General features: G+C 48.7%; 1 protein-coding gene and 1 long non-coding RNA gene across 3 annotated transcripts in view; one reads left to right on the top strand and one right to left on the bottom strand.

Moving 5' to 3' along the window:
- LOC105480383 (protein tyrosine phosphatase non-receptor type 23) overlaps positions 1–1,820 on the bottom strand; it is a 33,135-nt gene extending 31,315 nt beyond the window's left edge. Inside the window, exon 1 of one of the 2 annotated variants that reach the window (XM_011739125.3) lies at positions 1,642–1,820. In XM_011739125.3, the coding sequence (XP_011737427.2) occupies positions 1,642–1,725 (84 nt within the window). In that variant the 5' untranslated portion in view covers positions 1,726–1,820. Of the gene's footprint in view, positions 1–1,138; positions 1,360–1,641 lie in introns of those variants that run through there. The other variant, XM_011739126.3, reaches the window with a different exon arrangement.
- A 76-nt stretch (positions 1,821–1,896) lies between these two features.
- On the top strand, positions 1,897–14,914 carry LOC105480384 (uncharacterized). Its single transcript, XR_986444.3, has 3 exons — positions 1,897–2,494; positions 8,323–8,546; positions 14,512–14,914. It is a non-coding gene; the product is annotated as an uncharacterized lncRNA (long non-coding RNA).
- The last annotated feature ends 508 nt before the right edge of the window (positions 14,915–15,422 follow it).

The raw sequence follows: 15,422 nt of genomic DNA, 5'->3' as shown, positions 1-15,422 counted from the left end.
TGGCGGGCGCCTGCAGTCCCAGCTACTTGGGAGGCTGAGGTAGGAGAATGGTGTGAACCCAGGAGGTGGAGCTTGCAGTGAGCCGAGATGGCGCCACTGCACTCCAGCCTGGGTGACAGAGTGAGACTCTGTCTCAAAAAAAAAAGAAAGAAAGAAAGAAAGAAAACAGGAGTTTTGTTGTGTCTTAGAAAAATTCATCCAATTGTATTTTTATGAAAGAGCAGAAGAAGGCCTGTAATCCGAGCACTTTGGGAGGCCGAGGCAGGCGGGTCACCTGAGGTCGGGAGTTCAAGACCAGTCTGACCAACATGGCGAAACCCCGTCTCTACTAAAAATACAAAATTAGTCAGGCATGGTGGCGCATGCCTGTAATCCCAGCTACTCGGGAGGATGAGGCAGGAGAATTGCTTGAACCCGGGAGGCGGGGGTTGCAGTGAGCCAAGATCGCACCACTGCACTCCAGCCTGGGCAACAAGAGCGAAACTCCGTCTCAAAAAAAAAAAAAAAAAAAAAAAACAGCAGCAGATGAAGAGAGTAACGTATGGATAACAGTTAACAAAATTCTAGAAGTTTGGATCAATTAGCCTCATTTCCTGGGCCCAAGAGGCTAAATGATGGACTCAAACACTGTCTGAACTAAGGCAATGGTGTATGGAGAGAAGAGGGGAGATAGCTTCTTGGGAAACTACTTCAAAACCCATTTTCTTTTTCCTATTTGTTTTCCCAAGCATCTCGCTAAGTGGTGCACCATCTAGACTGGGGCTTACTCTGGCATCTGCTGTGCTATGCCCACAAGGCCCCCCACCTGCGACAGCCTCCTGGTTGTTCCTTTTCACTTCTGCTCTATCTAGCCCTCAGTGCTACCAACACAGCGGATGTCTCAGAGGGCACCTGTGTTCAATCACCATACCTGGACCTCTCCACATAAGTTCCTTGCCTTAGTCAACGCCAAACCTGCCCGTCTGTTCTTCCAACACAGTAAGATTTCTCTAAGCTCTACAACACTGTTTATGCTCTCCAGTCGGTTACGAAAAGCAGTAACCCTCTAAAAATGTCATGGGATTGTATCGTTTGGTCCAAAGAGACTCCCGAATGAGAGACCATACAGCATCGCAGCAATTTTAAAACAAACCCTCACCGCACGGGTCGGGCATCTCCCTGGGTCACCGGGGCTCACGTCTTAAACACACGCCCTGAGCCATCCCCAGCGTCTGTCCCAGGAGGGCCGTGGACTTGACAGTGCACCGAGGGCCGGGCGCAGCAGAAGAATCCGCACGGTCAGGGCCGCCCACCGCTCCCGCGCGGGGCGGTCCAGCCATGGAGGAGGGGCGGGGCAGAACTGGGTCCCGAGCGTCAGAAGGAGGAAGTGTGGTGCCTCAGTGGGAACTGCGGATGACTCGGGGCAGAAGTCGGGAAGCGGGTTCAGATGAGGATGCAGGTGCTAGCACCGGGCTATCGGGGAGAAGAATGGCCTGCGAGCCCCTGGGTGTGGGACAGGTTGAGGAACACTGGCGGAAGCCCCTCCTGGCCTCACCGGACCCTGCGACGGGGCCTGAGGTGATGGGCGCGCAGGGGGCGTCACGCGCTGGCAGACGACGGAGATACGCGGCGGATGGGGGGGAAGACGGAAGGCAAGCTCACCTTCTTAACAGCTGGTTGGAAGTGGAAGTCACCAGCCTCCTTCAGATCCAGCCAGATCATAGGCATGCGGGGCACGGCCTCCATGGCGGCTGGCGCCAGCCGGCCACCCGGCCACTCCCGTAGCTGCTGCAGCTGCTGGCTCAGCCACGAGCCCAGCCCCGCCCCTTCGCGCCGGAAGTCACTGGTCACGGGAGGGAATGAAAAATACCACCTGCCTGCCGGGAGTTGCAGTTTCCTCCCCCGCCCGCGTGGTCTTTTGCGCAGGCGCAGTCCCTGTTGCGCAGGCTCAGTCTTCTTCGCGCGGAGGGAGTAGGGCGGGGAGGAGCTCGCCAGCCCGAGGCGAAAGGGTTTCTGGGTTAATAGTCTTCCTCTGCTAAACTGAGAGGCGCGGAGCGACCTTATTCCCCGCTCCCGGGCCAAGCCCGCCTGCCGGCCCCTCCCGCCGCGCTCCTCCCTCCTAGGAAGAGCGTGAGAACTCACCTATGAACTTGCCCTCCCAAGTATTGTCAAGGGCCGTGGAGGACTGGTGCTGTGGTAGAGATGACGTGGCAGGCGGGCCGCTGGGAAGAGATGACGCGAAAACTGGCTTAAGAGAGGGTGCGGAGGGGCCACCTGGCCTGAAGGAGTCGGTGCTGAGAGCAGGGGGTTTCATTCTCAGGGCTGCGAAGGCTTTCGAGCTTTGGAACAGAAGAATGACTGACCAGAGACTGGCCTACTCAGCCCAGCCTGGGAGGCCGGGCAGTGCCCAAGGGAGACGGACGATAGGGAGGGAGCGCCTGGATGGAGCGTCTCAAGCGGAGCGAGGAGGCCCCTGGCCCTGTAGGAAAGTGGGTGGGGGAAGGTATCCGGCCAGGTGAGCTCCCAGGGAGGCCCAGAATATCTGGAAGGAGACCACGGAATGGAGAGCACCTGTTGCCTCTGTAGAGAGGACCTGTAGAGCAGGAATTGTTAAATCGTATGGCAGTATCACCTACTTTTAGAAATAAATAATAGGCTACTCGGGAGGCTGAGGCTGGAGGTTCAATCGCTTGAACCCGGGAGGCGGAGGTTGCGGTGATCCTAGATCGCGCCACTGCTCTCCAGCCTGGGCGACAGAGCGAGACTCCGTCTCAAAATAATAGTAACAATAGAAACAAGTAACAGAGAATGGCCTGGAGATAGTGAGTGCAAAAGTGGGAGCTGGGAGACCAGTGAGTCTTTTGTAGTCTTCCAGGAGACAGGTGATTGTAGCAAAGCAGAGGGAAATAAAAAGTGGGCAAAGAAATATTTTGCCCACTTTGAGAAATATTTGAGGAATATTTAGGAGACAGAAGTATCAGAACTTGGAATGGATGGATGTAAGGGAATGAGGACGTCGAATATGTTTTCCAAGCTTCTGACTTGTGCAGCTGGGTGGCTGTGGGACTGTTTACTGATAAGGGAAAACGGGAAGAGCAAAGGTTCAGGTCTGTGTTAAGCTCAAGGTCAAGGCCTTTGACTGGTTCTAGATGAAATGTGGAGACCACCATGTTTGGCGCAGTGGCTCACGCTTGTAATCCCATCACTTTGGGAGGCCGAGGTGGGCGGATCGCTTCAGTCCAGGAGTTCAAGACTAGCCTGGCCCACATGGCCAAACCCCGTCTCTACAAAAAATACAAAAATTAGCAGGACGTGTTGGCTCATGTACACCTGTAGTCCCAGCTACTCAGGAGGCCGAGGCGGGAGGATCGCTTGAGTCCGGGAGGCAGAGGTTGCAGTGAGCCGTGATTGTGCCATTGCACTCCAGCCTGGGCAACAAAAGCGAAACCATGTGTAAAAAAAAAAAAAAAAAAAAAAAAAACATTGTGGAGACCGTGGGATGTGGGATCTGGGATTCTAAGACAGGCTTCACCCACAAGGTAGAGCCCAGGTCCCTTTGTTATGAGACTTTAAACCCTTTCAGGACTTAGTCAAGGGCCTAGCTTTATTCCAGTTGGAGTTAGAGCAGAAGAAAATGAAATTACATGAATGTTCATAGCAGTATCATTTCACAGTAGCCAAAAGGGAGAAGCAACCCATTCATTGATGGATGGATGCATGAATAAAGATGTTGTATGTACATACAATGGAATATTATTCAGCCTTAAAAAAGAATGAAATTCTGTTACATGCTGCAGCATGAATGAACCCTGAAGACATTATGCTAAGTGAAATAAGCCAGTTGCAAAAGGACAAATACTGTATTAGGCTTATTTGAGATACCTAGTTAGTCAGATTTATGGAGAAAGAAAGTAGAATGGTGTTTGTCGGGCTGGGGGAGGGGAGAATGGAGAGTTACTCTTTAATGGCTGTACAACAATCTGAACATATTTAATGCCATTGAACTGTACGCTTGAAATTGTAAACTTTGTGGCCAGGCACGGTAGCTCACACCTGTAATTCCAGCAATTTGGGAAGCCGAGGTGAGTGGATCGCCTGATTTGGGAGTTCAAGACCAGCCTGACCAACATGGAGAAACCCTGTCTCTACTAAAAATGCAAAATTAGCCGGTCATGGTGGCCCGTGCCTATAATCCCAGCTACTCGGGAGGCTGAGTCAGGAGAATCGCTTGAACCTGGGAAGCAGAGGTTGTGGTGAGCCAAGATTTGCGCCATTGCACTCCAGCCTGGGCAACAAGAGTGAAACTCCATCTCAAAAAAAAAAAAAAAATTGTAAACTTTGTTTTTTTATATATATATATATATATATGAGTTTGCAAATTATTTAAAGAGAAAGAAAAATTTCTCAGTTCTTCTAGCATCCTAGAAGGGTTTGTTTCTGGAAGATATATATATATATATATATTTTGAGACATAGAGTCTCGCTCTGTTTGCCCAGACCAGAGTGCTAATGGTGTGATGTCAGCTCACTGCAGCCTTGGCCTCCTGAGCTCACTCAATTCTCCAACCTCAGCCTCCCTAGTAGCTGGAGTACAGGCGTGTGCCACCAGGCCTGGCTAATTTTTTCTTGTATTTTTTGTAGAGATGGGTTTTTGCCATGTTGCCCAGGCTAGTCTTGAACTCCTAGGCTCAAGCAATCTGCCTGCCTCAACCTCCCAAAGTCCTGGGATTACAGACATGAGCCACTGCACCCAACCTGGAAGACCATCTTGAGGTCACCTGGTCAGAAGTAGAGAAATTTCAGGCAAAGCCGGGCATGGTGGCTCACACCTGTAATCCCAGCACTTTTGGAGGCCAAGGTGGGCAGATCATTTGAGGTCAGGAGTTCAAGACCAACCTGGTTAATATAGTGAAACCCCATCTCTACTAAAAATACAAAAATTAGCTCAGTATGGTGGTGTGTGGCTGTAGTCCCAGCTACTACGGAGGCTGAGGCAAGACAATCGCTTGAACTTGGGAGGTGGAGGTTGCAGTGAGCCAAGATTGCACCACTGCACTCCAGCCTGGGTGACAGAGCAAGACTCTGTCTCAAAACAAACACAAGAAAGAAATTACGGGAAGGCCCACACCCTGCAAAACTGCCCAAACACAATTTGTAGTGAAATACAAAAATATGAAGCAGCCTACCTTGGGGCTTTCTGATGGTGAAGCACTGGTCAGCCATAAGGGAGCTGCAAGACCTAGGCACAACAGCTGAGTCCAGAGCAGGCTGGGAATTGGGAGACTACATCATAGCATTACTGAGCAAAGAAGGAGGCGGCCGCTTGGCCACAGGACACAGGCAGCCCAGGACCCAAACTTGAGGCCAGCAAGGGGTCAGGATTAAGCTGTTGCAGTTCAGTATGGGCTGGAACAGGAAGTGAGAGAGGAAGGGGAGAAGTAGGAAGCCCTAAACTGGGCCTTGCAAGATGGAGAAGATCTATAGAGATGGGCATTCCAGGTAGGTGGAATTGCAGAGGCAAGAGGGAGCTCTGGCTAGCCTCCAGGATTCAGGAGAGCTGGGCAGATGGGTTCCTTCCTCATGAGCTTCCTAGAGTGATAGCTTTGGCCCTACTGTCTTTCCTTCGCCTGGCCTCCACTCCCAAGGTGGAATGGGAACAACTTGTCCCCACATGGTGCTTCTGGAGTTGAACTACAACAAATGAAATAAATTATTCTGGCCGGGCGCGGTGGCTCAAGCCTGTAATCCCAGCACTTTGGGAGGCCAAGACCATCCTGGCTAACCCGGTGAAACCCCATCTCTACTAAAAAATACAAAAAACTAGCCGGGCGAGGTGGCGGGCGCCTGTAGTCCCAGCTACTCGGGAGGCTGAGGCAGGAGAATGGCGTAAACCCGGGAGGCAGAGCTTGCAGTGAGCTGAGATCCAGCCACTGCACTCCAGCCTGGGTGACAGAGCGAGACTCCGTCTCAACAACAACAAAAAAATAAATTAAAAAAATAATAAATTATTCTGTGAGTTCAAGGGTGTATTCATTTGCTAGAGTGGCCATAGGAAAGTACCACATACTGAGTGGGTTAAGCAGAAATGTGTTTTCTCACAGTTCTGGAGGCTAGAGGTCTGAGATAAGGTATTAGCAGAGTTGGTTTCTTCTGAGGCCTCTCTCCTTGGCTTGTTAATGGCCATCTTATCCCTGAGCCTGGTGACCCTGCCTTTAAATTCAGTCACATTCTGAGGTACTGGAGGTTAGGACTTCAAACATGAAATGGGGAGTAATGGAGGGGGCACATTTAGCCCATAACACAGGGTCACAGTGACATGAAAGGCGATTGGTGTGAAAGGCATCAAAGACCAAGAGGACCTTCACAGGCCTCGAATGCTGAGGGTGGGGATGGGTTGGTGGAGGTGAGACAGCAGAAAGAATGACTCCGGGGCAGGGGATGCCCTCCTAACATGTATTTCCCAGCAGAGTTGGAAGTTAGAAGCCTAAGACTTGATGGTACTGGGGAAGAGTCCGCCTTGTCACGAGGGGGCAGCACACTGTTTTCTCAAGATAGCCTCTCCATCACACCCAACAGAGTCAGATGGGCCCTTAAAAACACACACACCCTTCCCCATTTTACCAATGTAGAAACCCAGGCCTGGACTCAGGAGGGAACCACACAAAGTCTCTCAACAAGTGAATATAAATGAGTCTGGGCTGCACTTTGGGAGGCAGAGGCGTACAGATAACCTGAGGTCAGGAGCTCCAGATCAGCTTTGCCAACATGGTGAAACTCCTTCTCTACTAAAAAATACAAAAATTCGCTGGGCATGGTGGCAGGCACCTGTAATCCCAGCTACTTGGGAGGCTGAGGCAGGGGAATCGCTTGTACCTGGGAGGCAGAGGTTGCAGTGAGCCGAGATCATGCCACTGCACTCCAGACTGGGGACAAAGCGATACTCTGTCTCAAAAAAAAAAAGTCTGGGCCGGGCGCGGTGGCTCAAGCCTGTAATCCCAGCACTTTGGGAGGCCGAGACGGGCGGATCACGAGGTCAGGAGATCGAGACCATCCTGGCTAACACGGTGAAACCCTGTCTCTACTAAAAAATACAAAAAAACTAGCCGGGCGAGGTGGCGGGCGCCTATAGTCCCAGCTACTCGGGAGGCTGAGGCAGGAGAATGGCGTAAACCCAGGAGGCGGAGCTTGCAGTGAGCTGAGATCCGGCCACTGCACTCCAGCCTGGGCGGCAGAGCGAGACTCCGTCTCAAAAAAAAAAAAAAAAAAAAAGTCTGGGCTGGACATGAGTCTCATCTCTCTCAGTTCTTTTATTCAACAGATATTTATTCAACACCCACAGTGTCCTAGACATTGTTCTAGGTGCTGTTGAACAAAACAGGTAAAGAGCTCTGCCTGCATGAGGTCCCATTTTAGGGAGGGACATAGACATTAACACAATAAAGAGTAGACAGTATGTTAGATGGCAACAACTGCTGTGGTAGGAAGAAAATCAAACAGGGAGAGGAAGGTGGGAATATAGGTAGAGGACAATGCAATTTTATATTGGGTGGTCAGGGGAGGATTCACTGAGAAGATACTATTTGAGCCGAGATCTGAACGAAGTGAGGGAGCAAGACAGGGCATAACTAGGGGAAGAGTGTTTCAGAAAGGGGGAACAGCAAATGCAAAGGTCTTGAACTAGGACTGTATCTGGCATGCCTGAAGAACAGCAGGGAGGCCAGAGTGTCTGAGGTTGAGTGAGTGTGTAGAATAGAGGAGATGGGGTCACAGAGGCAACAAGGAGGGGTGAGGCGAGGGGTTACAGATGGAGTCAGGTGTTGCAGATAGAGTCAGGTCTCGAAGACCATGATAAGGATGTGGGTTTTCTTTGGACAAGCTGGGGAACCATGGGGAGGGTTTGAATAGACCCAGGGATATGATATGGCCTAAGTTTGTTTAAGGGTTACATAGACTGAGTAGGGGATTAGAGAAAGGGGCCTGTTAGGCCTCTGAGCCCAAGCTAAGTCATCATATCCCCAGTGACCTGCACATGTACATCCAGATGGCCTGAAGCAACTGAAGATCCACAGAAGTGAAAATAGCTTAACTGATGACATTCCACCATTGTGATTTGTTTCTGCCCCACTCTAGCTGATCAATGTACTTTGTAATCTCTCCCACCCTTAAGAAGTTTCTTTGTAATTCTCCCCACCCTTAAGAAGGTTCTAATTCCCCCCACCCTTGAGAATGTACTTTGTGAGATCCACCCCTTGCCCCCAAAACATTGCTCTTAACTCCATCGCCTATCCCAAAACCTATAAGAACTAATGATAATCCCACCACCCTTGCTAACTCCTTTTTCAGATTCAGCCTGCCTGCACCCAGGTGAAATAAACAGCCATGTTGCTCACACAGAGCCTGATAGCTGGTCTCTTCACATGGACGCATGAGACATTTGGTGCCGAAACCCGGGACTCCTTCGGGAGACCAATCTGCTCTCCTCATCCTCACTCCTTGAAGAGATCCACCTACAGCCTCGGGTCCTCAGACCAACCAGCCCAAGGAACATCTCACTGATTTTAAATCGGGTAAGCGGCTTCTTTTTACTCTCTTCTCCAGCCTCTCTCACTATCCCTCAACCTCTTTCTCCTTTCAATCTTGGCGCCACTCTTCAATCTCTCCCTTCATTTCAATTCCTTTCATTTTCTGATGGAGACAAAGGAGACACATTTTATCCGTGGACCCAAAACTCCAGCGCCGGTTACAGAGGCAGTCTTCTCTTGGTATTTAATCATTGCGGGGATGCCTCTCTGATTATTCATTCACGTTCCATTGGTGGCTGATCTCCACGGGGATGCCTGCCTTGATCATTAACCCACGTTCCCTTGGTGGCAAGTCAGTTGCGGGGATGCCTGCTTTGGCTGCTCACCCACGTTGCAGCCCAGGGCTGCTCCCCACCCCACTTCTCCATGTCTTTACCCTTCTCTTTAAACTTGCCTCCTTCACTATGGGCAACATTTCACCCTCCATTCCTCCTTCTTCTCCCTTAGCCTGTGTTCTCAAGAACTTAAAACCTCTTCAACTCTCACCTGACCTAAAATCTAAGCGTCTTATTTTCTTCTACAATACCGCTTGGCCCCAATACAAACTCGACAGTAGTTCCAAGTGGCCAGAGAATGGCACTTTTGATTTGTCTATCCTAGAAGATCTAGATAATTTTTGTCGAAATATGGGCAAATGGTCTGAAGTGCCTGATGTCCAGGCATTCTTTTACACATCGGTCCCTCCCTAGTCACTGCTCCCAATGCGACTCATCTCAAATCTTTCTTCTCTCTCTCCTGTCTGTTCCTTCAGTCTCCACCCCAAGCTCTGAGTCCTTTGAATCCTTCTTTTCTATGGACTCATCTGACCTCTCCCCTTCTCCCCAGGTTGCTCCTCGCAAGGCCAAGCCAGGTCCCAGTTCTTCCTCAACCTCTGCTCCCCCACCCTATAATCCTTCTATCACCTCCCCTCCTCACACCCGGTCTGGCTTACAGATTCGTTCCACAACTAGCCCTCCCCCACCTGCCCAACAATTTCCTCTTAGAGAGGTGACTGGAGCTGAAGGTATAGTCAGGGTACATGTGCCTTTTTCTTTATCTGACCTTTCCCAAACCAGCCAGCGTTTGGGCTTTTCTCATCAGACCCCACTCAATATATACAGGAATTCTGATATTCTAACTCTGTCCTACAATTTAACCTGGAGTGATTTAAATGTCATCCTAACTTCTACCCTCTCTCCAGATGAACGGGAAAGTTTTTTCTCTAGCCCAATCTCGCACTGATAACCACTGGCTTCATGAGCCAGAACTCCAGGAAGGTATTAGAGCAGTTCCCCGAGAAGATCCCCAATGGAACTATCAGGCCAATTCCCCAGGTATAGCTAGGTGAGATTACATGGTTTCTTGCCTAGTTGAAAGGCTTAAAAAGGCAGCTTACAAAGCTGTTAATTATGACAAACTTAAATAAACTACCCAAGGTAGAGACGAAAACCCAGCCCAGTTCATGGCCCACTTAGCAGCAACTCTAAGACGCTTGTGGCCCTAGACCCAGAGGGGCCACAAGGCCGTCTTATGCTCAATATGCATTTTATTACCCAATCCCCTCCCGGCATTAGAAAAACCTCCAAAAATTAGATTCCGGCCCTCAAACCCCACAACAGGACTCAATTAACCTTGCCTTCAAGGTGCACAATAATAGAGTACAGGCAACGTATTTCTGAGTTGCAATTACTTGCCTCCACTGTGAGACAAACCCCAGCCACATCTCCAGCACACAAGAACTCCAGACGCCTGAACCGCAGCTGCCAGGGGTTCCTCCAGAACCTCCTCCCCCAGGAGCTTGCTACAAGTGCCCGAAATCTGGCCACTGGGCCAAGGAATGTCCACAGCCTGGGATTCCTCCTAAGCTATGTCCCATCTGTGTGGGACCCCACTGGAAATTGGACTGTCCAACTTGCCCGGCAGCCACTCCCAGAGACCCTGGAACTCTGGCCCAAGGCTCTCTGGCTCCTTCCCAGATCTTCTCGGCTTAGCAGCTGAAGACTGACACTGCCCGATCACCTCGGAAACCTCCTGGACCATCACACTTTGGGTAACTCTTACAGTGGAGGGATAAGTCTGTCCACTTCTTAATCAATACGGAGGCTACTCACTCCATATTATCTTCTTTTCAAGGGCCTGTTTCCCTTGCCTCCATAACTGTTGTGGGCATTGACGGCCAGGCTGCTAAACCTCTTAAAACTCCCTAACTCTGGTGCCAACTTGGACAACATTCTTTTATGCACTCCTTTTTAGTTATCGCCACCTGCCTAGCTCCCTTATTAGGTCGAGACATTTTAACTAAATTATCTGCTTCCCTGACTATTCCTGGGCTACAGCCAAACCTCATTGCCACCTTTTTCCCCAGTTCAAAGCCCCCTTCGCATCCTCCCCTTGTATCTCCCCACCTTAAAGCACAAGTATAGGACGCCTCTACTCCCTCCTTGGCGACCGATCATGCACCCTTTTTCATCCCATTAAAACCTAATCACCCTTACCCTGCTCAACACCAGTATCCCATCCTGCAGCACCCTTTAAAAGGATTAAAGCCTGTTATCACTCACCTGTTACAGCATGGCCTTTTAAAGCCTATAAACTCTCCTACAATTCCCCCATTTTACCTGTCCAAAAACTGGCCAAGCCTTACAGGTTAGTTCAGGATCTGTGCCTTATCAACCAAATTGTCTAGCCTATCCACCCTGTGGTGCCAAAGCCATATACTCTCCTATCCTCAATACCTCTCTCCACAACCCCTCCATAACCCATTATTCTGTTCTGGATCTCAAACATGCTTTCTTTACTATTCCTTGCACCCTTCATCCCAGCCTCTCTTCCCTTTCACTTGGACTGACCCAGACAGCCATCAGGATCAGCAAATTAGCTGGGCTGTACTGCCTCAAGGCTTTGCGGACAGCCCCCATTATTTCAGTCAAGCCCAAATTTCTTCCTCATCTGTTACCTATCTCGGCATAATTCTTCATGAAAACACATGTGCTCTCCTGCTGATCGTGTCTGGCTAATCTCCCAAACCCAAACCCCTTCTACAAAACAACTCCTTTCCTTCCTAGGTATGGTTAGGTACTTTCACCTTTGGATACCTAGTTTTACCATCCTGACTAAACCATTATGTAAACTCACAAAAGCAAACCTAGCTGACCCCATAGATCCTAAATCCTTTTGCCACTCCTCTTTCCATTCCTTAAAAACATCCCTAGATACTGGCTCTCCCTAACTCATCCCAACCCTTTTCATTACACATAGCCAAAGTACAGGGCTGTGTGGTCAAAATTCTTACACAACAGCTGGGACCATGCCCTGTAGCCTTTTTGTTCAATCAACTTGACCTTACTGTTTTAGGCTGGCCATCATGTCTCAGTGCTGCGGCTATTACTTTTAGAGGCCCTCAAAATCACAAACTATGCTCAACTCACTCTCTACAGCTCTCATAACTTCCAAAATCTGTTTTCTTACTCACACCTGACACATACTTTCTGCTCCCCAGCTCCTTCAGCGAGCTGTACTCTTTGTTGAGTCTCCTACAATTACCATTGTTCCTGGCCCGGACTTCAATCCGGCCTCCCACATTATTCCTGATACCACACCTGATCCCCGTGACTGTATCTCTCTGATCTACCTGACATTCACTCCACTTCCCCATATTTCCTTCTTTCCTGTTCCTCACCCTTGTCACACTTGGTTTATTGATGGCAGTTCTACCAGGCCTAATCGCCACACACAAGCAAAGGCAGGCTATGCTATAGTATCTTCCACATCTATCATCGAGGTTACTGCTCTGCCCCCTCCACTACCTCTCAGCAAGCCGAACTCATTGCCTTAATTCGGGCACTCACTCTTGTAAAGGGACTACTCATCAATATTTATACTGACCCCATATCCTGCACCACCATGCTGTTTTATGAGCTGAAAGGTTTCCTCACTACGCAAGGGTCCTCCATCATTAACGCCTCTTTAATAAAAACTCTTCTCAAGGCCGCTTTACTTCCAAAGGAAGCTGGAGTCATTCACTGCAAGGGCCATCAAAAGGCATCAGATCCCATCGCTCAGGACAATGCTTATGCTGATAAGGTAGCTAAAAAACCAGCTAGCGTTCCAACTTCTATCCCTTGGCAGTTTTTCTCCTTCTCATCTGGTCATTCCCACCTACTCCCCCACTGAAACTTCCATCTATCAGTCTCTTCCCACACAAGGCAAATGGTTCTTGTACCAAGGAAAATATATCCTTCCAGCCTCACAGGACCATTCTATTCTGTCATCATTTCATAATCTCTTCCATGTAGGTTACAAGCCGCTAGCCCGCCTCTTAAAACCTCTCATTTCCTTTCCATTGTGGAAATCTATCCTTAAGGAAATCACTTCTCAGTGTTCCATCTGCTATTCTACTACTCCTCAGGGATTGTTCAGGCCCCCTCCCTTCCTTACACATCAAGCTCGGGGATTTGCCCCCACCCAGGACTGGCAAATTGACTTTACTTACATGCCCCGAGTCAGGAAACTAAAATACCTCTTGGTCTCTGTAGTCACTTTCACTGGATGGGTAGAGGCCTTTCCCACAGGGTCTGAGAAGGCCACAATGGTCATTTCTTCCATTCTGTCAAACATAATTCCTCGGTTTGGCCTTCCCACCTCTATACAGTCCGATATTGGACCGGCCTTTATTAGTCAAATCTGTCAGGCCTCTGAGCCCAAGCTAAGCCATCATATCCCCAGTGACCTGCACATATACATCCAGATGGCCAGAAGCAACTGAAGATCCACAGAAGTGAAAATAGGCTTAACTGATGACATTCCATCATTGTGATTTGTTTCTGCCCCACCCTAACTGATCAATGTACTTTGTAATCTCTCCCACCCTTTAGAAGGTTCTTTATAATTCTCTCCACCCTTGAGAATATACTTTGTGAGATCCACCCCCTGCCCCCAAAACATTGCTCTTAACTCCACCACCTATCCCAAAACCTATAAGAACTAATGATAATCCCACCGCCCTTTGCTGACTCCTTTTTCGTACTCAGCCCGCCTGCACCCAGGTGAAATAAACAGCTATGTTGCTCACACAAAGCCTGATTGGTGGTCTCTTCACACGGACGCATGAAACAAAATCACCCAAGCAGTTTCTCAGGCTCTTGGTATTTAGTGGCTCCTGGTTTTACCTCAAACTGCCACCCTTAAGTCTCACTTGAAGTGGATAGAAGATCTTCAGTGACAAAGTACATTCCAATACTTTCACCCTGATGAAGTCCTATTCTTTACTTTTATACTTACTCTTATTGTCATTCTGTTCTTATGCCACCCTCTACCTCTCCCCAGCTTTCTCCACCACACTATCAATCTCAGTCACTCTCTCCTAGCCGTTTCTAATCCTTTTTTAACAAACAATTGCTGGCTTTGCATTTCTCTTTCCTCAAATTACGAGGTCCAACTTACTCACCACTTAAAAAAAAGAGGGGGGGACTCTGTATATTTTTAAACAAAGAATGTTGTTTTTACCTAAATCAATCTGGTCTGGTATATGACAACATAAAAAAACTCAAGGATAGAGCCCAAAAATTTGCCAACCAAGCAAATAATTACACTGAACCCCCTTTGACACTCTCTAATTGGATGTTCTGGGCACTCCCAATTCTTAGTCCTTTAATACCTGTTTTTCTCCTTCTCTTATTCAGACCTTGTGTCTTTCATTTAGTTTCTCAATTCAAACAAAACCACATCCAGGCCATCACCAATAATTCTATATGACAAATGCTCCTTCTAACAACCCCACAATATCACCCCTTACCCCAAAATCTTTCTTCAGTTGAATCTTTCCCACTGTAGGTTCCCACGCTGCCCCTAATCCTGCTCAAAGCAGCCCTGAGAAACATCGCCCATCATCTCTCCATACCACCCCCCAAAATTTTCACCACCCCAACACTTTACCACTATTTTGTTTTATTTTTCTTATTAATATAAGAAGACAGGAATGTCAGGCCTCTGAGCCCAAGCTAAGCCAACATATTTCCTGTGACCTGCACATATACATCCAGATGGTCTGAAGCAACTGAAGATCCACGAAAGTGAAAATAGCCTTAACTGATGACATTCCACTATTGTGATTTGTTTCTGCCCCACCCTAACTGATCGATGTACTTTGTAATGTCTCCCACCCTTTAGAAGGTTCTTTATAATTCTCCCCCACCTTTAAGAAGGTTCTTTGTAATTCCCCCCACCCTTGAGAATGTACTTTGTGAGATCCACCTCCTGCCCCCAAAACATTGCTCTTCACCACCTATCCCAAAACCTATAAGAACTAATGATAATCCCACCACCCTTTGCTGACTCTTTTTTTGGACTCAGCCTGCCTGCACCCAGGTGAAATAAACAGCCATGTTGTTCACACAAAGCCTGTTTGGTGGTCTCTTCACATGGACGTGTGAGACAAGCCCTACCAAGGATTCCTAAGACAATGCTCTGGGCTCTGTATAGGGGAGCCTGGAGACAGGATAACTGTGTCACTCAGATCTAGCTTTCAGGGTCTTCATAGTCAGATCTTGGTATGGACACACGCAAGAGACATGAAGGAGACTTTTGAAAGGAACATAACCTTGTGGTTTGCGGTATTCAGGCCAGTCAAGTGGGCCAGATCACCCCTACAGAATGGGGCAGGGATAGTGTGAACCCAGAGGGGACAGAGAGCCTAATGGGGCTAGTGAAGAGGGAAGGTTTCCTGGAAGAAGAGATGTGATCCATAGGCTCAGTGCAATTCCTGCCAAACTCCCAAGTTTTTTGTGAGAAAGTTGGCATACTGCTTGTCAAATTTATATGGAAAAGCAAAGACCATAGAAGAGCCTAGACAGTCTCTCTCTCTCTCTCTCTCTCTCTCTCTTT

Source organism: Macaca nemestrina, chromosome 2 (genome assembly GCF_043159975.1).
Source record: "Macaca nemestrina isolate mMacNem1 chromosome 2, mMacNem.hap1, whole genome shotgun sequence".
NCBI lineage: Eukaryota > Metazoa > Chordata > Mammalia > Primates > Cercopithecidae > Macaca > Macaca nemestrina.
This window is presented reverse-complemented; position numbering and strand designations above follow the sequence as displayed.